Source organism: Aplidium turbinatum, chromosome 9 (assembly GCF_918807975.1).
Source record: "Aplidium turbinatum chromosome 9, kaAplTurb1.1, whole genome shotgun sequence".
Lineage (NCBI taxonomy): Eukaryota > Metazoa > Chordata > Ascidiacea > Aplousobranchia > Polyclinidae > Aplidium > Aplidium turbinatum.
Genome location: NC_137480.1, coordinates 13248967 through 13272200, shown reverse-complemented (window position 1 = coordinate 13272200; position 23234 = coordinate 13248967). Strand labels below are relative to the sequence as shown.

Below are 23234 nucleotides of genomic sequence, written 5' to 3'. Positions count from 1 at the left end.
GATCCGTTTTACAGGGGGGCAAAGAAAGGGAAACACATTTTCCTGAAGGGGTAACATTTTTCGTGACATCATAATTGAAGGCGATATAAATTGCTTTACAATTGATGCTAGCGTTAAATTTTAATTGACGATCAAAAATTAACGTGCTGCCTTGAACAGGTCTTTCGGATTGTATTTGCTGATTCTGGTTCAGTTACTGTATAATTGAAGAAAAAGCGACACAAATGACAGCATGTAAATAACGATCATGGGGAATCAAGATAATGCACCATTTCGTAATCATATGAAAAATTAACAGTATCAGTCGCGAAACGGACAGAGAAAAAGTTGCTGCTTTCAATAACAAACATTAAAAAAATGGTTACAAGAAAGCCTTGAAACTTTCTTTGGTTCACTGCAGCATGAACAAACTACAATAAAGAGGTTGCGGGTAACATTTAAGTTAGTTAAGTCTTGAGCTTATGTGGTATTTTGGTAAAGGAGGATAACCGACACCACTTACACCAAAACAATTCTCCTATTATTGTGGTTATTTGCAAATATATCAACGAATTCGTTTAGATCGAGATCAGTTGACCTTTCCTTTTCGATGTTAATGACACCAAGATCACTAACTAAGCCATTTGTCTGTCATATGAATATTTCTGTCATATATGATTATTTCTGTCATATGAAAACATAAGCTATAATTTTGATGTTATCTGTTTAACAGCACAAAAATGCTCCATTCTGATACAATGTGAATGCAGGACTACTGATCAACTGAGATTTCACCTATTCACCATTTGAAATAGTTGGTCACTGTGGTGCCAACTTGCCAACAACTCCTACAACAAAGTTACAACTTACTCCCTGCAGCTGCCCTGACATTTTCATAACTTTCACAGCGGGAATCCCACGAGCTCACTCATACATTGCAGAAATCAAAGACTTTCCGAAGATCATTGTGACATATTGTTTTCAGCGGAATCAAGGAAAACAAACGTATTTAACCTAAGTAAGGACAATCGGTCATTTTTACATTCACTCAATGTAAAAATGACGGATTTTGCTGTCTGGGCCCGAATTTGGTTAAATTAGGCTTAGCCTAATGCTCTATGAGAGACTAAATTCTAATCAAAAACAGTTCTCCCTGTTAACGTCTCATAAATTGGATTTCTACAGAGGGAGCAAAGAATTTCACAAGAGGGGACAATTGCCCCCTTGGCTACGCCACTAGCTATATGCTAAATTTCTGCGTATGGAGAAGTAGCCTACATATGGTCTTTCAAAATAAAAAGGCATTAAGAAACAACTTTTATACATGATATGGTTGATTGGTTTGGTTGGTTTGGTTGGTTTGGTTGGTTTTTGATTCTTTATCCTCGGACTGACAAAGCCTTGATTGGTTATTCCTGGTAGTTTCGCATACTTGTAGAGGCTCTTGACGCAGGGCCGATTACCGAGATTGGCAGAGTGAAGTTTTCCGATTGGTGAAGTATTGTTGCCGGGGAATTATTCCATTTACTAGGTGCCGCTGAATGGTGAGCAGTCCTGCAATGCGTTGCTCAAGTGCACTGTGCACACCTAGAGAGCCGAACCAGCGCCGCGTGATCTTGAGCCGGCGCGGAACCACTGAGCTAACGGGGCGGACTATATCTTAACCAGAACCTCTGATGATGATGATGTTGATGATGATGATGATGATGATGATGATGATGATGATGATGATGATGATGATGATGATGATGATGATGATGATGACGACGATGACGATGATGATGATGATACCATTCAAGATTGTTTTGTAAGGTGCATTTCCATCCCTATGTGCATTTCATACCTGAGTTTTTCTGTACCTTGTCCCATTGTTCACAAACGAGCTATCTCGATGGCAGGTATCATTGATAGCGATTTGCTTAGATTTAACAAGAAAACTCCACTCCGATGACTGTACATAAAAAAGCGTAGTATACACATTGATTGACTTACACCTACATTTTTAACATCCAAGTTTTCTCAGTAAAAAACATTTTATCTTAGGCTGCGCTAAAAATATAGTCGTCTTGTAAATTGATCGAAATTCACTTTTGGGATCAGCTTTTGCTTTGTCTCCAAAGCATGTCAGTTTTTTAGATTAAAAAAATACGACAAGAACTATAGACAGACTATTATAGGTGGTTTGCATAAGTTTTATTTCACCAATCAAGAAACAATTCGATTTTAACTCTATTTAGGTTAGCCACTAGCGCTTGATAAATCAACCAGTCTATATCAGAATTATATATATATATCTTCATATATCAGAATTACCTCTACGCTGTTGAGGGCTTCTGCTTCGCACGTGGCAGTAAATACACGTTGTGGTATGGTGTAGTAATGACCTGGGTTGAAATGTGCTACAAAATTAAAGATAAAATATTTCAGATATCAATTTCGACAACAAGATTTGCAAGGAAAAGATTTGTCATAGCTCGACGTTGCAGTTTTTCGTCTGATTTTCTTCAGAAGCTTGTCGTAAAAATAAAGTCTGCCTAAATGTGGTGAGATTGTTAGAAGGAAAAAAGAAAAGCTGAAGTAAATTTTGACTAAATGAGTCAATTTTTAGTAAAAAAATCTTTGGATAAATTTTGACTTTCATCAAACCTCTTGATCCAGTTTTAATAATTCGTCTATGGCTCTAAGTTCTTTCGTTAATTTGAATTACTCTGATTGTAGTTTTTTTTTGGTCGCAATAACCGGACAGGATAATTGAACGACAGGCCACACTTTGATGCCTCAAAATGTTTGGGTTGTGTCTAATCATGTGACGTCCAGAATCCACACATTGGCCTAGAGTTTTTGTAATGTGATGTTCTCAGCAGCTGACAGTGCTGTAGAATGTGTTCGGTGTTTCCAATATGGTTACAGTTTAGTTGTACAAGCAATTATTTGGGGCCTATAGATTATAGCACATATCTAGGTTTTTTTTTGCTAAAGTAACCACACTTTCTGTACCCTATATTGCAGTCTAGCACAAAATACTGTGCTACCTTTTGCTTTTTGTGTAGATATATTTGTTCACTCAAAATGCAAAAATTTGGCTTGTTCAAGACTTCACCTGGTAAAGAATAGCTGACGTTCAGTAGAAAAAAAGTGATTGTCAAGACAAGAATTCCTCCCATTGTTCAATGTACAGTTGAGTCTTTTGCAGGAATTGTAGGCTGTACGAACAACTGCTTTTTAGTCCCTGAAAAAATACTTTTATGAGTTATTTTTCAAAAGCATTCTTTGTACAAAAACAACCTACAATGCAAGAACGGTTTTCAAACTTTTCTTGGTGCGACGCTTTAAAAGCATTGTGGTCCTACCCTTGTAGTTTTACTAAAAGTTTGTGCGGATGAAAAAATACTGTAGGTAGCTTACGGGGACATTGTCAATACCTATTATATTAGTTACATATTTTGAACACTGTCGTTTGTCTTTTTCCGAAATCAAAGTATTTTTGTTTTATTGTAAACTCGGAAAGAAAATAAAACGCAATTGGATCTCCAATCTCAAAGATCACATGAAAATTAAATTGCTCGGTTTGCATCACTTTTTTCCCAGAAAAAAGCTCACGTAAGCTAGTCCAAGTTTTGTTTGCACGAGCGACGTCTTTTTATTGTTTAGTTTACTGTTTTCCGAGTCAGAAATAAGAAGTTCTTAATTCAAAATCACTGGAATTCTATCACCCCATGCCTCACTCTAATTTTATTAGCTGAATTTGCATACGGGTTTACTGGATTTCCACATTGCCGCCATGACCACGTATATTTTACATCTGTCTGCTGCAGCCTTCTTTAGTCGCGTACCAAACTAATTTAAAATTATATGTGACTATATCATGTAACGATGCAGAGCCTAAGTGAGTTACCACAATTTGTAATGGAAAATAATGGAAAAATTAAATGCAAAATAATAAAAAACTGAAAAATAAATAAATAAGAATTTCACTCGAGTTGTAGTAACAATCAGAATATTGTAAATGCACAGGCCCAGATTTAGGGGGGCAGAGGGTGAAGGTTCCCCGCCCCCCGACTTTTGAAGGGCCCCCTTACGTGGGAAAAATGCGATTTTTTGTTTTTTATTCAGCCTTTGAAGTTTCTGCAAAATGCTGTGCAGTGCTGGATTAATGGTACTGTAGACGTAGAGGTGGTTTATCGCGCAGTAGGCGCGAAAAATTTTTTGCACGGGGGACCCCCCGATCTAAAAGTGCCCCGGGCTCCCCATCAGCTAAATCCGGCCCCGTAAATGCGTTAAGTTTCTACTACCCTTGCATGAACATATTGAGTATTCTTAGATGCGCGTTAAATGTTTATACCACATGTTCAATAAGTAGGCTAATGTCGTCCCAGACATCCACTTTCTCTGGTCCAGATCTTTACCAGATCGGGTACGGATCTGACCAAATCCTCGCCAGAGCTAGACCAGACAAAGTGGCTATCTGGGGTGCTACTGCTGCAACATTATATTGAACAGTTTACACAACCTATCAATGAGTCTGAACTGTTGCTGGAAGTAGCCATTTTATGGCTTCTCATTTAAAACGTTCGCTTTCACACTCCCTTTTCTAGCACTGCACTTCTGCGGCAACATAGAAATTTTTGCACCAAGGCAAACAGTAATCTACTAAAACTAATATAAAAAATTAAAACATCATTTTATGGCAAATTTTAAAACTTTCGATGTGAGATAGGCTACATGTTTATAGAAAGTTTCGTCAAGGATACGGCAAAGAATAGCAGCAATCAATAATAAAGCATAGCATTGGTGCTTTGCATCAACCAAATACTTTTCAGCTTCGTTCAGCAAAATCAAGAGCTATCGGGAATCACACGTTATCTTGGTTCTGAGAGTAGGAATGGTAATGCAAAAGTGCTGCTACAGTAGATCGGGTGTAGCCTACTATTTGAGGCACAACAAAAGTTAATGAATTAGCTACAAAATAAAGCAATTTTTTTCAGTACAGCCTATAGCCAAGTTTTGTCAAAAACTGCAAAAATTAATCTGAAGTGATCTTTCCTTGTCATTTTTTGTCAACGATCTCCCCTTATCCAATCAGGTGTAAGTCTGGATACAAAAAATAGCTTGTTTCAACGTAATAAAGACTAATAGTCCAGTAAAAATTATAAAGTTTGTGCGTAAATATTGCCCTAAAACTTGACTAATCCAGTTATAGCCTACTGCTGTAAAATAAACTGATAATTTTAGGAAATAGTAGTTCTTTTCTTAAATTTGTATTTGTTTCTGGTTGAAACCATGTCGGTTTGCACGGCTTAAATTTCTAAATTCTATAGTATGGATGAGTTGATAAATCGAGATCATCAACTTTTGCAAATTTTAAGATAGATTGAACAAAGCAGCAGCGGTGTATTTTTGTGCTTTTCAAAAATAGCATTTTAGCTAAAAAAGAAAACAACTGGCAACCACATTTAACGCATCCTACTCTGAGAACTGAGAAGCTACTTTTGCATCCCATACTTCGAGAAATCTTTCGCTTTGTTGTCGATATAGGTGATTGCAGCTATGCCTTTATTGCTGCCTAAAATTAGTGTTAATTTATTGTTTTCATATTTAGGTTATCTGGGAAAAATTACTTACCAAAAACCACGGAAGAGATCAAAATACTTCTCGATCAGTTAAGTGGCTGACACTTTCCTCCACCTGCACTTTTCTAAACCTTTTTCTAAAGAAATTGATTGTTCAATATGTGCAGTGATCAGCTTGAGCTCTGATAACATTTGAAAACCTCGATAAACTGCCTTAGAGGCGGCTCCAATTAATTCGCTGACTGAACAAGAGCAGGGAGTGAATGTTTCAGTCGTTGAAAAAAAACAAGATAAGAGTAATATCCACGCAAAGCAAACTTCGTTGGGAAGTAAATGTTTTGTTTTATTGACTTTTTAATAGGGCCCGTTATATTAACCACAAAAATAAGCGGTCTTTGGAGAACGAAAGTCGATTCAGGTCCTGCTCTTCACATAGCTTGTTATTTATTTGCTGCAATAGTTTGCAAGTTGCAATTGTTTTGCAATTTATCGCAAGCTTACTATAGCGGCAATCACCAAAAATGATCCAAGAATACGATGAAATAAAACCTTTATTTTGCCATCTCTTGTACCAACCTTCGATATGTTACCTATTCGAGACGACATAAGTTAAATTGACCTAAAAATGAAAAATTGGTAAGTAGAAAAATTTTTTAACGTTAGATGCATTCCAAGTGGTTGAATGATGAGATTAACAACAAAGCAATACATAGTGTACCTATAGCAGTGGGGATAAAGTCTCAGGCAGTAAATCTGTCGTTTTTTATATTGATTCAACATCTGCAGACGTTGAATCAATGTAAAAAACAACAGATTTACTTCTAAGGTGAGATAGTTATTTCACGTAGAAAGTTGATATTATTTCAACCACAGAACGAATTCCTGTGTTTCGGTAAAATCAGTAAAAACACAAACCGATTTCAATTGTCATTGCAAACCGTGAATAGGATTTGAATAAGCTCTTAAATGTTATTCATTTGACTTTAGGTTGAACATGCAATTGGAAATAAGGTGCAAAACGAAGCATAAATAAAGCAATAATGTTTTCGTTATTTTATTGTCACATCACAACTTGCACTACTTAGAAAACTGTCCTGTTTGGCAACAACCTATCAGTTCAAATCTTTAGCCCCACATGCAGCAGTGTGCGATAACGTTTCTTTATCGTTAGGTGACATAGTTGAGCTATTCCAAGACGAAACAACAAATCATTGCATGTTGGAAGCCTAAAGAAAATCATTGAAAATTTTCAGTTTATTCCAAAATGTGCAGTAGTTTACAATTGGTTTGTTGCAGTGGGTAGGCAGGAATGAAAAACCAGAAGTAGCCTCTTTTCTTTCATTCCTGAAGCCGACAGCCGTGTTCCTGCTAAGACAGGCATGGGCAGTAGGCTACCATTACCAGGGGGTCCAGAGGGTAGGCTACTTTTGAACCAGGGCCCGCGATGATTTTAGGGGCCTTGAACCTTTCCAAAGGGCTTGGAAACGAAGAAATCGCCTCGCACGTTTGGATATATTGTGTTTTTTTAAAGGTGTCTTGATTCGGGGCACGAAGATCTGATTGGTACCGAAATAAAATATTCTCTAGACCTGGGCATTGGTGTGCCTCCACCGCTTTGGCTCGGACGTCAGTTTGTTTCGCTAAACCGTGTGTGGTTGTAAGTTTCTAATGGAGAGTGGCGTCATCTTCTTCCTACGAGTTTGGTGCTGAGCAACAAATCACAAATAATATCGTCAAGGATTGCACCTTCTCACGTCCATCAAATGGACCAAAAGGTTTGCTGACCAAACACTAGTCGCTTTGCGTTGAGTCCAAGGCGACATCGCCAACATAAAGAGGAAAAAGGATATAATCTCGGTTCCAAAGGCTTATAAGACGACGATAAGGTCATCGAACTAGTTCAAAGGTTAGCCATTTTGTATGCTTTAAAACAGCGATCTGTTTGCAAAAGGCCGCCGCCTTTTTAGGCTAGCTTACTTGCGAAGTTTTGAGCACCAAAATGATTGAAATCTGTTGTTTATATGATTAATTGATTAAATCAAATATAGTTATTACTATATTTGATTTAATTCGCTCTGCTTTGCTTATTGCTTAGCATTGAGCACTCTTTGTGGTATTAATAGTTTTTATTGTTTTTGATTAATTAATTATATAGCCAACAGTAGAAAAGTAATGGTTTTATTTTGATCGATGGTAAAAATTACTATAAGGGAAGCGCACGACCGACGTATCGGCACAGTAGGCTACCGGTTATTTCTACACTTTGCAGCAGGGATGGGCGACGTGTTTGGCTCAGGGGCTGAAAAGTTCTAAAAATTTTACAGGCCGGCTATGTGAGTACTGTATGTGGTGGACAAAGTGTAGGCCTGTTTACGCTAGTTGTATGAGATAATTGGTGTACACAATAAAGCACATTAAAAATCTGTAACCGAAAAGCAACAGAGGATGCATGAAAATCTTTATCTAGTTTTTGAAAGCAAACTTTTTTTCAATGCTTCAAAATTTGTGTTAATTTGATTGTGACAATTCTCAAAACATATCTGAGATTTACAACAGGTAATCGAGATCTGTAGTTAAATTTTCTGGTGTTCATTGTAGGGTATAACTGAATTAACTTGTTCACATTTGCTTTTTAGTTGGACACGAGGGATCCGCAGTCTCTTCAGTCGGTCAAGAGCCTTACTTTGTGCATAAAAGGAAGATCAAGCGACGCTGGTTTGGCGGTGTGTGGACTTGATCAACGCATTTCAGGACTGCTCTCCATTCAGCGGCACCAAGTGGATCGAATAATTCTCCGGCAACAACATTTCAAGAATAGGAAACTTCACTCCACCAATTTCGATGACCGACCATGCGTCAAAAGCCTTTACAAGTATGCGAAACTACCAGAAATAACCTATCAAGGCTTTGTCAGTCCGAGGATAAAGATTCAAAACCAACCAAGCTACAAGATCAACTATCACTGGTTCGGCTTTCGGGGTTTGCACTTGAGCAACACATTTCAAGGACGCTTTCTATTTAGCGACGCCTAGTAGATGGAATAATTTACAGACAACAACGCTTAAGCAATTTATTTCTTAGCAGTCGATTGTAGTAAGAATTGAGAGTGATAGACACCGTGTTTCGCCCATGAGGCTGGGCTCATTAGTGTCGCACCACTATATGCCACAAAGGTATTCGACTACCGCCTTTACTAGGTCAGTTGAACTCTTATTTTTGTGGAAGGAAAAGAACCAACAAAACCTTTTGCTCATGATCTGCGTATGAGCAGATCTTTCCAGGCTAGATTGAAGGGCAGGAAATCATCGGCCACTTAGCAGTTTTGTCGTCCAGGACCCTCAGACCATGCGCACCGTTTGGAGGCCGGTGGGTTAGGCAGTGGTGGATGACATGGTCTGCGGTCTGTTCAGTAGCACCACACTCGCATTCTGACGAAAGAACAAGCACCTTCTCGTGGTCCTCCCGTCAGTAGGCTACCATATCTTCAAGACAGAAAAGAGGTATGCGAAGCGAAGGTTGTCACACCTGAGCAAACCAGGCTCGGGTTCAGCACAGGGTGGATAGGGAAACGCCCTCAGGGCGAGGCAGCTCCTCTGTCAAAAAGTACCAACAACCCACCGTACTGCAGCTGAACACCGATGGCACTACGGCCAACCTTTTGCTGATAGCTATCCGAAGAACGCTCACTTCTTCACAACGCTTAAACAATTTGAAATTTTGCAGATTCAAAGTCTGTGACTGGGCCTGGTTTAGTGGTTAAAAATCTTTACAAGTATGCAAAAATTCCAGGATTAAGCTCTCGAGGAAGCTTTCCATGTTCGAAGATAAAGATTTTTACAACCAATCAAAACCATGCAACTTGCACTCATGCATTTGCCGGATTTTGCCTAAGGGCCGTAGTTTTCCCTTGTCTGCTCGACAATATAAGCCAGCAGTATAAGCCAGCCAAAAATTTTTCAGTGAAAAAAAACTTTATAGTTTTTCTGACAAACATTGTTCGGCATCACCTGTTATTTTTTGTGTCCTATCCAGGCTTAGGCCTGTGCCCTGTGTTTGAAGATTTAGATTAAATGGACGGGAAGACAAGTAAACCAATCTTCGTGTCTACCTCCAGGTATGCCTTTAAGTGTCCTGCCAACAACACAGTGCATGCTCTTTAGCGGGGTTAAATCAGCGGTCTTTCGAGTGCCGTATCAGAGCTCTCAGCTCTCAACAAAGCCAGAAATTGTGTAAAATAAGTAACTAACATTCTTCACTATTCACTGTTTAAAGTCAACAAACCACTCATAAATTGTATGTCTTTTCATAACTTCTATCGCTTTCCTCCAATTTAATGTACTGCATAGTACAAAGGACAGAACCCCAGGCTTCACAAACAGTGAATGTGAAAGTAGGTTATGTCATTTCTGCTCAGCTGGTTTTAAATTACGTTCGTTTTTTGCTTTTTAACGTCGTTTGCTTGGGTTTCTTGACATTGTTCTGCTTGCGTATCTTTCACATTGCCACGTATGTTTTGTGGCTACTTCCTTACCAACGTCTTGTAGAAAATAGTTTTGTCAGCTTTCATGTTGTCTGTGTCTAATGTTTTACCATCTATGGTTTTACTTAGCTAAATAATGTGTGATATATGTAGCCTAATAAACGCAATTTATTTGTAATATTGCGTCAAAAAGAAACAAATTGCCGATCATGTGGTTCTTGAATGCCCCATTTACAAGGCGCCAAATATAATGCATGGCATAGCAGAACTGGACGAAGGTACACTCACCTGGCTCTCCACCACCTGCCCAGAAATCTGAATAAACCTGTCTCGCACGAAAGAGAAAGATTTCTCATAGTTGTTTAATATTATTTATAGATGCATTTTGCTCCCTTCGGGTGTATTTGATTATTTTCAGATCCTTTGATGTATGAGGACATAGAGGGTTGCCAAAAACGTTTGAATTTATTCTATTTGTTAGTTTGTTTTTGTACTTGTTTAAATAACGTTATCCAACCCAGTTAATTTGTTGTTCATAATCTGTTTGTGATATTGCAAAAATTGCTTCTTCCCACATTAACAATTGAATTTATGTTATCTGACATCAAATTAACATACTAAAGGTTCATATATGTGTGCTTGCGGCAACTTGGGACTGCTGGTATCAATTTGTGGTGAGTCATCGGCAGAGTTGTCAACGAGACTTCAGTGCAAGGTGAGTTTCAAATATATGACGTGCCACAGCAAGCAATGTGACTGTAAAACTAAAAGCCTACCAGTCAAGCAGAACAGTTTGGTTCGACAGTTTCAGTTCAATGCTCCACTGGTTTACTCGTTATTTTTCAATCAATAGCCTCTAAAATTGACCACAGTTGAGCTAAGGAGGGTTCGGTCTTCAGCAAATGTGTGTTTTGGTTCAAAGAAAATAAAGCAAGTTGATAAGGCTTACATTTACCTCAACCACAGACCAGCCTGAGCCTATCATTATGCTCATTGCTTATCTGATTAGTGATAAACTAGATGTACAAACGAACTGATTCAGCTGCCAGGTAGGCTACTCCTCACGAAAAGGAGTCAAGCAAGCAATGCAATTTCTAAGTACTAGCAGAAAACAGTTTCATCCAATAAGGTACTGAAAGATTGCATCAAAACTATTTTTTAATTTGCCGTTTTTTATAAACCGTGACAACAGAAAGGCAGATACGATAATAATAAGAATATATATTGTTATATTGCACTGTATCAATTCTACTGTATCCAATGCAGATTATGAGTTTCTTTCAGCGCTTTACAAAGCAGACAGTCAAAGGAAACCACTGCATACCAAATTTTTTTATGGCTGAAGGTGAATCTGCAGTTTTAAAAATCAAACCGAAGATGAATCTACACTTGTCGGCTGCGTGGCCAAATTGTGAGAGCGACTGCGCGACAATTGAAATGACGTCGGTTCGACACCGCTCCACAGCGTAGAAGTTCGATGCTGCTCAACTGTCTTTATAAACAAATTACAGCATATGACATGATGAAATCGATAGAAGCCGCCAAATCCATGACCGTATTTCCAATTTCCCTTTGCAGCTGCCAGCTCTCAGTTGTCATGCAGTAGATCCAGGCACGTAGCCGGCAAAAAGTTTCGGAGAAAGGGGGAAAACAAATATTTTTTGCACTTGTCGGTGAACCAGGCAACGAGTCACCAAAGATGTAGCACTCACAGGAAAGTCTGGGGAATCTCCCCCAGAAATGTTTGAAAAAATATCATAAAACTGCGCATTCTGAGCGTAATTTCAACCTAAATCAATCGTAAAGTTTTGTCAAATGATGTTGGAACAGAGTGGGAAATTTTTATTTAAAATATTTCCTGAGAGAGAAGCGATTTCCTTCTTTGTCTCCCTTAACTACGCCCCTGAGTAGACCTGTAATTAACAATTTTCTGTATATCACAGTGAGGGCAATAAAAATGGATATAAAAAGTAAAATGATGGATTTTAATGTCAGGAAGAGCAAACACGTTTTAACAACGATCGTGCTTTTGCATATTTGCACTCAACTGTAAAATAAAAATCTTTACCTGAATATCGAAACTAAACGGGTTTCATTTAACAGTTGGTGACGTCAACAAGCACATCCGCAGCCAGCGAACTATTCCTTTTCTAATGCCTTGGATACCAAATGGCCAAAATAATGATACATTGTGTAACATGTCTAGATTGCATCGGTGGTGATACCAACAAAGGGCCAAGTGCACTTTTGAGAAGCTGCCAAACTATTGCATGACAACAGAAAAAATTGATCAAACTTAATCACATGATAAACGCCACCGTTTAAACTGTTTATGAAACTATATAAAGAGGTCAGCTATGCCGTTGCGGTAATTGCGTCAACTTCTTTTCGGGCGGTTGTACTGATAGCTTACATTTTAGTTTTACAATGTCCTATCTAAAAAAAGGTTTCAACACAACATCTTTATGACAGTGGCGGATCCAGATGGTTAATTGAGGCGATCGCCCTTCCTAAAAACTAGAAAAGTAACTTTATCCACGGTGCATTTGTAAAGTCGGATTAATGTCCTGTAGACTTGCACATCATTTTGTTTTGTTGAAATCGCCTAGCTCCCTTCCCAAAAGCCACCTGCTGATTCAGCCTTTGCTCTATGAAGTAATTTGTTGCAATAACTTCCACAAAAGTGATCTGGTGCGACATTATTAAAAGATGAACTTAGGCCTAAGAACATCTAATCCGAGAGTTTAAGCTGGTATAATCGAACAAACTTAGGTGGAAAGTTGAACTAACCATTTGGCAGTCGTGGAAGATATTTTTAAACGTGTTCGAACGACAATAACAAATCAAGCGGTCATCGCACGAAAGAACTTGCTTAAGCACCGGCTAAATTTGTTTTAATTTTTGTGTAACCACTCTGCATTAGGCCACGGACCGGAAATCCCTTTCATGTCCATATAAAAAAAAAATCAAAATAACGTACCGGCATCAGGCTCTGTTTTGTTAGGTCTCTTTGTGATTTCTAAAATGTAGCCTATGTATTAAGAAAAAACTTTAGTAACGTTGAAACATAATGTATCCACAAAATTCTACTGGTAAAAAGTAAATTTTATACTCATCTCACGCGAATAACACAAAATACGAAAGCAAGACGAACACATGCGCGGTAAGGAAAAGTAAAAAAAAAATAAAATGCGAAGGGTAACAAAGTCGTTCAATTTGTAATTGCTGAGGCTTTGCAAAACTTAGCCTACTTTCTTTCAAAAGCTGTTATTTTACTTGGTAGCTCCTCAATTTCAACTGGAAAATTTGTCAATTTCGCATTGATTTAATGTTTGCAGACGTTGTGAAAAAGTATTGTTTCTATGGACATCTCCAGGTAGAAGCCTGTAGCTGTAATTCACAAAGCATTTTGGGAAGAAAATTGACTTTTTCCTTTTGTAATTTGAGTCTTGATGATAGAAGTTTAATACTATGATTGATTTAATACCGAGCATTTACATTTAGACGAAAGTTTTTGCTAGTCATTTTGGATTTGAAATGTTAATATCGTTTATTGAACAGTGATGGTTGACTCTTTTTAAGTTTGTATTCGGGCTTTACAGGCTTGTTCGACTTAGTCGTGGACGTCGCCATAATAGCATCTGGACTGGCAGCGTTTGGTCCGCGCTTGAGTCATCATACACTGTAAGACGGTAATGCTTGCAGAATGGTTGGTAATCGCGTGCCAGCGACATAGAAAAACAGGATGACGTAATAGTCCATTAGAGCAATTACAACAGTTTCTTTCTGACGCCTGTGTGACGTAGTTTATAAAATTTTGCTTTATATAACTTTTCAGCAGTTTGTCAGTTTCCTAGAAACGTTTATTAAAGCGACCTTGGTTTTTGATGGCCAAAGCTATTCAGTGATGATTATTTGTTTTTATTTTTTTTAAAAATTGACACATTCTAATTCGGTGAGTTGAAAAAATAGGTCAAACAATTTTATTACCACTTCTGCTTGATCACAGTGGCAACCATAAAATACAGTATTATCGGATATGTAAGAAACAAGGGGAGAAAAAATAATGTTGCGAGAATTGGTATCATTTTATTGTAAACAACAATACAAGTTCGTTTAAATGTCAGCGCAATCTGTTAAAACGCGCAACTGACGTTTCAGGCAATGATATTACTTTGAATTGCTCTCCGACCAGTCGGCCGTCGCCACTGTAGATGAAGCATCTCCACAACGATTGCTTACGTCACCAGTGTGCCTGTCACGCATGAAGCGAATCGCTGAGTTTCCTTTTGACGCTTACAGTCAAGCCATTCTATTGTTTGAAATTTGTTGAACTTTCTGTAAAAAATGTTTTGCTCATATTATGCGTTGACGAAAAGCGGAAAGCAACGCATCCTCTGATACCTGCAGTGTAGAGGCAGGTGCCTGAAGAAGATGTGAGTGACAATACCATTTGTTCGTTACTGAGCAAAAGGGCCTAGCATTACGGGCAAGCCAGTTACTGTACAATCGAACTTCACTTTCTACTGATCCAAAGCGGCATTGCTGTGAATGTGACGTCAGACTTAGCCAGGTCATAATGCATGACGTATTATGTAAGAAATTCCAGGAAATGTTTGAAGAAAGTGTTGATTAGTTGATCAGTTTTTCGTTTCTAGCACTAGTTACAGCGATCATTCTAGAAAACTTCCTAGAATGATCAAGTCGAGTCACAAATTATAGACGTTATCATAAACAACTGCAAAATACATTTTTTTAGGCGATTTTATATTTAAAGTCAACTAATAGAGAAGTGGCCTTTCTTTAAGATCAAAGTACGAAAATATGATCAGCAGTATTGTTTATACTAATAGCAATGCTTTATCAACGCCACCATAAGAGAGGGGGAAAGAGGTGGCTTACCGAAAAGACTTATGAAGCATAAAAGAACAAACAAACATAAAGGCAAAACGTTTAAATTTTTTTTTCTAAAAAAAAACTTGTTTACCCCTTTTCTGTGTAGTGTGTAGCCTACAGTAGCAAACTTACGTGTTGATGTTTCTTACAAGTAGGTAGGTACATGAAATGTCAATCAGAAAGTTAAAGCGATCAAGGTAATTTCAGATTCGTTTGCACATCAAGCTGCTAAAAGGGCGTTGAAACATTTTACCAACAGAGAATTTTTTTCTTTTGATGCAGTCACGAGTTGAATTAATTTCCAAATAACAATTTCGCAAGAATCTTTGCTGACTAATGCGTGTTTTTTTCAGATTTTTTTGTTTTTCATTTCATTAAGATACGATTAACAGTCGGGCAACGTTTCGTAAAACTGTATTGCCCAACAGCGCTGTTAGCAGGGTTAAAAGCTACAGCGCGTATGATTTCCATCAGCGTTTCCTCGGCGAGTGTCAGCAGTTCATACTGATGCCTTGTAGAAAGTGGGCATTTTGTTGCAGTAAGTCGAGAAAGAACAACACAGCCTATCTTTAATCAGCATTGCATGATATTGTTTTATGACGAAGGCTATATTTGTTGTGCAGGTTTATTGCTCAAGTAGTAGCCTAAACATTAGACACCAAAAATAACTCCTTAAAACAGTAGTGAATGCAACTTACTATGTTGTGATTTGAGCAGTTTATTAAAACAAAGGACTTCATTACATCTGAACGATAACAGAAAGAATAGAATAGGTAAATAAATTATAATAGCTTATGAAGACCTATAGCGTAGTCTAGATTGGAAAAACTATATGAGCAAAATTATCTTTGAGTTACGCATTTCCAAAAACCTTGCAATATATCATTTTTTCTTTATGTTGATAGCAATCACGTTTTATTTTTCGTACAACTTACATAGCTGTGGTATCAGGTATGTTGCACATAGCAAGCAGACAAAAAAGCTATGTAACTATTGCCTATGGACTTGTCTTAAGCTTTTGAAACAACATGATAATATTTGTAAATCTACAAAAAAAACAAAAAACGCTTGGTATATTATCCAAACCAAGGTGAATACTCATCAGAACAAGCCGTTGTGTGATTATCACAACTTTCCTTTTGATTTTCAGGAGTTTTTAATTTTTTTTTACTTTTTAAAAGTGACCATGGTGCACCTAAATTATTCCAAGGACAGCAGAGGATTTGTGCGGCCACGTTCGCAATCAACGCAGAGCAGTTTGTTTCCTCGCCGGGTGACAAGACGCTATGTATTCTTTTCTTTTATTTTGACTCTCTCTTTTGTCTCCATGATAGCTTCATTATATCAAGCGTCCTACGAGACAGCTCAGATTGGTGCAAGACGACGGCGATTGGCATCTGAATCAAGATTGGAACAACCATATTTTTCTGGAGTAAGAAAATTTTTGCAAGTAAGGACAGAAACAGGTTTCTCTGAAGAAAACGAACCTGATGAAGTCCTCATAAACATGTATGACAACAGTGCTGCGATTCAGGAACTCGTAAGACTGAAAAAGCAACAAGTTTTGATCAATGAACTTGAAAAAATTGCAAGTCCGAATTTCAAAATAGAATATCAAAATTCCAATTCTCTCTTTTTCGACGGCGAGAAGAATGTCCCGAAAACTGTAGACTCTGATTTTCAGTCAAGTTCTGCTCAATCGCATCTTAACAAGTCCAATTCTTCCAACCCAGTCTCAGGTACGTTTTGTTTTTTGACTCGTTAACGCAGCATCCGTATTGATCCAACTAAAAAAATGTATTTGCAAAAATTCACCAACAATCTCTTCAATTTTTTTTTTGATACAAAGTTGGTCACGGACAGGCCCCCACAACAACTAACATACGTCTAATAATTTTGAGAATGAGATGCTGAGTTATAATATTTCTAGATGAAAGCTGGGAAATGGAAGATGACTACGGAGCGATCATGGGAAAGCAAGCATCCAGTCACGACTACGACCCCATGCTCCATCCCGCCAGGCGTGCACTGATACGTAACGCCACGAGGTACTCGGCAGCTTTTGTAAGAAGAAAACGACTACAAGGTTACTACGAAGAAACAGTGACACTTCTTCCAATGCAAACGAAAGGTAAAGAAAAGTTAATCACTGAAGTTTTGCTTATTAATAACTTTCAATTGAAGAATACTTAAATAAACGAGTTAACTATTCATTGGTCTTCGGTCATGGTTGTTGCATACAACGTTGCAATGTAGACTATTCAATGTGCTTTCCACTCGGCTTACACCGATAGTAGGCTAGTCCAAAACGACAACGCAGTATCATGGCTTTTTCGAGAGTACGTATACGAAATCGGCTAATGTTTGCTGCTTGTATTTATTATACATACTGTAGAAAAAGATTATTCAGAAAAAAAAAGAAGTTAGGAATACGATTTAATTTCGAAACGTTATTTTATTTGTTTATTAGCGTCAGGCAAGAATATATCAGTTACCACTGTCATCTTTTCACAAATGCAAATTTCTATTAAGACTAGCCTACGAATTTTAATTTTGTATACATATTTTTTAACAAATACTGTTGCACTTGATGTTGTTTCAGGTGTAGTTATTCTGACCAACTATCGGTCGGGGTCAACGTTTTTGGGAGAATTATTCAACCAACACCCTGAAGCCTTTTATACCTTCGAACCGCTTTTTCCATTCACTGGAGATTGCGATGATCAAGGACCAAAAATGGTTGAAGTTTTAAGTCAAGTCTTGAAATGTGATTTTCCATCTATGAAGGATGTTTATGAACAAGTACGAGGGCCGATGAGAAAAAGTAAAGTAGACAAAAGATGCCTTTTCGACAATTTTTGCTTTCGGTAAGTGCAGTAAGTTACACAACAATAGTATCAGATTTCGTAACTTTTCCATTTTTTTCCAAAAAGAATAAACGTATTGATTTTGCTTTGTTTACTTCCCACAAAGGGTTTCACTAAGTAAAAAAGTTTTGAGTTTGTCTATCGACACCATTGCGTAACGTAGATGATGACGCATTAACCAATAAACATCATGTGTCCTAATCACCAGACCGGTGAAAATGATGCATTATCCTTATATTTAAGTGGATTGTGAAATCAAATTTTGTTCTCATTTCTGTAGCTATCACCTTTTTATAAGATCATAGCAGATTGACAAATGAAAATCTATTACAGTATGAAGAAAACATTACTGTGTTTGATTGTAATTATTCTATTATTTTCTTAAGTGCGACTGACTCTGGTTTCAAGCCATCAAGTTTTAAATGTCAACTAAAATGTCAGTTACTATTTTTTTTTCTCTTAACTGTCCTTGCAGTTTTTCCGAATAAAGCCACATTAAAATTTTTACATTTTCAGGACAATTTATTGCTCTAAAAGGCAAAAATTAGTAAGAAAAATGTCAAAAGGTTAAATCGTGCTGCATAAGGGTGATATCGTAAGTTGACAGTTCAAACACGCAGTGTAGTCTGCTAATGCATGGGAGGTCACATGATTTTGCAAAAAGATACACAGTTACGTAATGGTACGATTTCAGTGCAAAAAGGTCACTTGCGCTTTTATCACAAGATTTATACAGTTTATTGGATTGTTAAATAATTGCAACATATTGTTTAGAATTACTGGAAACCCCTATTGCACTTTGCAATAACGCGTGACATAAATATCAATTATCTTTATCAAACTTTTGTGTTTCATCGTTTGCTATGTACATTTTTTCTAAATAAAAATGTCTTAGGCTATATTTCAGTTTACAGCCATTGCACGGCGATGAGGATTTTTTTTGACATGCTTTATCTCTTTTACAGAAAGTTTACAAAAGAACTCTGTACGAAAGATCTCTGTCCTCTTGGTACATTAAACAACTGCAGAAAGTGCGGACCCGTTCACCTACCACGTGCAATGAATACATGCAGAGAGAAAAAAGTAACTGCAGCATTACGATAAGTTACAAGGAGTGCATGTACTAACCTTATCACAAAATTATTACTTTATGAAACGTTACAAAACTTCGTTCTGAAAAACGGCACCACCATTAGCGGAAAAGCTACAGCAGCCATTTAATAAACAAGTTTTCTATATTTTTCAGATGTCTGTGGTTAAGGTAATACGTCTTTGCGATATTCAGCACCTTAAAAAAGTAATCGAAGACCCTTCTATGGACATGAAGGTAAGTGTTTCATAAAGAATATACCAAAAGTAATTCACCAACTACTGAAAACGTTCCTAATTTCAAACAAAAAAGAGCGTGACAAAAGGGTTTGTTTTTACTTTCAATTTGAGATTAATGAGTTGATATATTTTATTTCGGAGAGATGCAAGAAAAGTTTGCTGGTCACTTTCGTATATTTTTGTTTCCGCTGAGAAGGCAACGTGACCGTTTGTGTGGCGTAGAGAGCGTTGGGTTTTTGATGAAGAATCAGAAATCGAATGCAAGCGGATTTAGCCTATTTTTGAATAACAAGTCCACAAAATTGACATTTGTGTCCAAACAAAGACATAGCATAAAATACTACGAATAATATTATAAAACCTACTTGACGTTAAGCAAAGATTTAAAAACTATTAATTTTGACTCATTCAGGCATTTTAATGAAGTAGCTACCATATTTCATTTTTAATAGAATAAATTTTGAAAGAAAGCGCATAATAATGCTCACATCATTTAGGTTTGTTAGATCAATCATATGTTACTGGAATGGCAAATAAATTTTTCAACTTAGTTTTGACTTGGTTGTTCTTTCTCAGCTAAACTAATGAACTGATGCAAATAACATGTATAAATTATAGTGTGCTTATGAAACATAGGTTGCGGTGTGACCAAGCTGCTGTGTGAAGTGAGTGTACTCGATGTAGAGTGTGCACGTGCCAGCTGTCAGCTGAGAGAGTGCCTTATTCATGCAGACTATGTTGCAACAGCATTGCGCAAATGTCTTTAAAAAAAGCACCCAAGTCATGCGGAACAATGCATGCTGCTTTGTTTGTAACAGAAGCTAGCTATATTGAAATTGCAAAGGGTCATTTAAATTTAGTCGTTTTGCAAATAGTAGCGCTTGGCTTTTTAAGATAAGTGAAGCAATTATTGTTAGAAGGAAATAACAACATATCCCTATAAAAATAGCTACAACAAAAACGTTCTTTGATCTTGTCATATTGTTTGGCAAACGTATCCACTTTTATATCGTTTCAACGTTGCCAGTCGATTTATTCTGCTGGGTTAACAATGATGCCATTGTCATACACTCATGACAATGTTCACACACTTGTCTGGGTGTCTGACTTGATTTCTGCTAAAAAACTTTTCGATGTTGCAATTGACGTATTTTGCACATTGCTGCTCGTATTTGTCGCATAGCTCTGTAGGCTACCTGAGTAGCGCGATTCTTTTCGAATTGGATGAACTTATTGCAGCCAAGGGATGACTTTTAACCTTAATTTTCATTTCAGATCGTGCATTTAGTGCGAGATCCACGTGGGATTGAAAGTTCACGAAGAAAAATACACAAAAGTTTGTCGATAAAATCAAATGCAGAAATGACTTGCAAAAGATTGCTGCACAATGGCTTGAGCGGCCTTGCTGATACTCCGGAAACACAATGGTTAAAAGGACGATATATGAGTGTCAGGTTAGAAAATATCTTGTTTTTTTACAGCTGTACAAATGTTTTGTTTAAAATGACATCGAAAATAAGCTTGTTTTCGAATATAGCCTAAATACTAAAACATGTATTCTCGGAATGTTCTCTATTTTTTGTGTGACTGTAACACTGTAGCTTCGAACATTAAAATACTTTTATGAGCTATTGAGGCGAGTCTGGTCACTAAGACTGAATGTAAACCTTTCGCTTAGGCATCCAGCGATGTTGTTAGTAAACACTTTATGAGACCGGCATCTCTGATTCCTGGAGATTCTTTCATGAGCATTGCTTTACGGCACACAATGAAACACCATCGCTTCTTAAACTTACCATTTCTCTGTTTAAAATTCCAAATATGTGCTGGTTAAGTTGTCTGGATGAACATAATCTAGTAGCATCCCTAGACTGAGTAGTGAGTAGCAACCTACTTTACACAGCAACCGTTCTTCTAGGACCACTAAAACATTAAAAAGTGGGTAGACAGTTTTTCCAAATGTTTGCTGACTAAGTTGCCGGGGTGAACTTAATTTTGGACTGATTAGTGATTAGCAACTTACTTTTTAGGACCACTTAAACATTGAAACGTATAGCTTCTCCACCAAGTCAAATGTGATTTTGTTGCAACTAAGTGTTTCTTTATAAAACCTGTATAAAATTCATAAAACTACATCTTAATGCACTTTATTTTTTGTTCTTAGATACGAAGATCTCTCCACAGATCCGATGAGAACAGCAGAAGATATTTACCGCTTTGTTGGACTGGAGATGACACCTGAATTGCAGCATTGGATCAATGATAACACTCAAGCGCCCACGCGCGATAAAGTCAATCCATACACTACCAGGCGAGACTCAGCTGCTGCAATGCAGGCCTGGAGGCAGCATTTATCTTTGGAACAAGTGGAAGGCATTCAGGACGTTTGTGCTGACGCAATGGATTTTTTTGGTTATAAAATTGTAGCTGATAAAACAGAACTGGATAACCTTGATGTACGGTTGCTTGATTAAAGAAAGAAGCTTTTAATTTTGATTTCAATACCTCTGATGGTTATCCAAAATGTAGAAAATTGTTGTTGAAAGTGAAAGCTTGTTTTGTGATCAATCCAGGACAAAATCTCAAGCAATTCCAATGTTTCATTCTACTTTTTGTAATCAACGTGCAGCTACGAAAACACCAACCATAATGTTCATTATTACTGTGTTATTGCTGATTTACTAAATAGCGAAATATTGAAAAATAGATGACAATTGTTTGGGTAGCAAAATACGCAGCCCTGGCTATCACGGCCCAAACAAAAATACAAAATCGTAAAATGGTGGAGACCAAACATTTTTCAAAATTAAATTAAATCCGACCGAAAAAAAATCACTCTCAAAAGAGCCAACGCAGACATGATTTCCATGTTTAAAAGTTTGCTATTGTGGAAAAGCCATAATCTTCAACAGTTCATGTGGAAGATTATGTGATTTAGCATGCTTATGTATTAATTTAGGTATCGTATGAAATGTGCCTTGCTGCAACCTAGCCTATATGTGCGGTATACGTATACGATATATGCTACGTTGGTACGTAATTTATTTCAAGTAAATTAGCTCACAAGCCAGTGCTATTCACTGCCTTCACTTAATGCTTCAAGCACATGTGCTTTCTGAAAAGCTTGGTGCTGTTAAAAACTGCATTGTGGCTATACTGACTGTAGTCCGCTGTATCGTGCTTATCACTACGCCAGCTTTCGTTCACTATAAGATACGGCTCTTCAAATAAAACATATTTTGTAGGAAAGCTTTTTTTTTTGATAAAATCATGTACCTCGCCTCTTCTTTTGTATATTTATGTGATTATTATTTTAATACTTTTGTACTAACTTTACGCTACCCAACTTGTAATATTCGATCCTAAGACGTATTTTTGTTTAACCTTCATTCAGGTATTCTGTTTGCGCTGTATTGTAGGCCATGTACCATTGCAGTTTGTTTATCGATAACTTGACATTGCGTAAGTTAACTTCAAGTATGGCTTAATTGTTTTCGCTAAGATGAACGGTGGTACAACTTGACATCTTATTATAACACTGTGTATGATAGCTCTTTCTGTTTGCTTCTTCTATAATGTACTTGCACTTTTAATAAACCACTTTTGTCATTTTTTTGCATTTTTGCGGTGTGTTTAGCTAAATCATGATGTCAAGTTTGTTTTCAGCATTGAAACTTTAATTCTTAAGAAAAATAAGTTTTTCAGATTTGGTACAGTAATTCACCGTTGTTGTCCAATTATAGAATTTCGAAAGCGCGGTGATCAAAAGCACAATAGATATTCCCTGAACTGGACACTGAGGCAGTGGTGTACAGCTTTGTGTAAAATTGCCATTTCTGTGAGTCTCGAATGACTTCAAAAAGCCTCTAACAGACCAATACAGCGCGGTGATTTACAGCAAAACAATGAGTTATGCCTTTGCATTTTCAAAGCCACTGCAGACTCTATATGCTCTTCCACTCATGTTTGTTCTATTTTGTTTCAAAACCATTGTTTAGTTAGGAAACTCTTCAATCATTCTTCAAAACTTTAATCATTACTTCTGTTAAAAATTATGTTTTGATTATTTTAGCAGAAAGTGATGATTGAAGTTTTTACTGTAACTTATCATGG

The 23234-nt window shown here is 37.2% G+C and overlaps 2 protein-coding genes across 2 annotated transcripts in view; one reads left to right on the top strand and one right to left on the bottom strand.

The window, feature by feature from the left end:
* LOC145777247 (uncharacterized) overlaps positions 1–5734 on the bottom strand; it is a 31102-nt gene extending 25368 nt beyond the window's left edge. The window contains exons 1-4 of the mRNA XM_082588579.1: positions 5602–5734; positions 3080–3208; positions 2293–2378; positions 1823–1930 (exon numbers count right to left, since the gene is read on the bottom strand). Coding sequence (XP_082444705.1) covers positions 1823–1930; positions 2293–2378; positions 3080–3143 — 258 coding nt within the window. The 5' untranslated portion in view covers positions 3144–3208; positions 5602–5734. The remainder of the gene's footprint in view (positions 1–1822; positions 1931–2292; positions 2379–3079; positions 3209–5601) is intronic.
* Positions 5735–16433: 10699 nt separating this feature from the next.
* Positions 16434–22723, top strand: LOC145777252 (carbohydrate sulfotransferase 3-like). The gene is made up of 7 exons (XM_082588586.1): positions 16434–16664; positions 16856–17056; positions 17528–17792; positions 18758–18875; positions 19039–19119; positions 20397–20575; positions 21286–22723. Exons 2-7 carry the CDS (start codon positions 16870–16872, stop codon positions 21593–21595), a joined length of 1140 nt encoding a protein of 379 aa, XP_082444712.1. The 5' UTR covers positions 16434–16664; positions 16856–16869; the 3' UTR covers positions 21596–22723.
* The last annotated feature ends 511 nt before the right edge of the window (positions 22724–23234 follow it).

Bases quoted from the DNA above. Each gene is read 5' to 3' on its own strand.
- LOC145777252 (XM_082588586.1), top strand. From the start codon at position 16,870: ATGGAAGATGACTACGGAGCGATCATGGGAAAGCAAGCATCCAGTCAC. The intron at 17,793-18,757 runs GTAAGTGCAGTA...TCTCTTTTACAG, and splicing joins TTCGACAATTTTTGCTTTCG to AAAGTTTACAAAAGAACTCT. The intron at 20,576-21,285 runs GTTAGAAAATAT...TTTTGTTCTTAG, and splicing joins GGACGATATATGAGTGTCAG to ATACGAAGATCTCTCCACAG.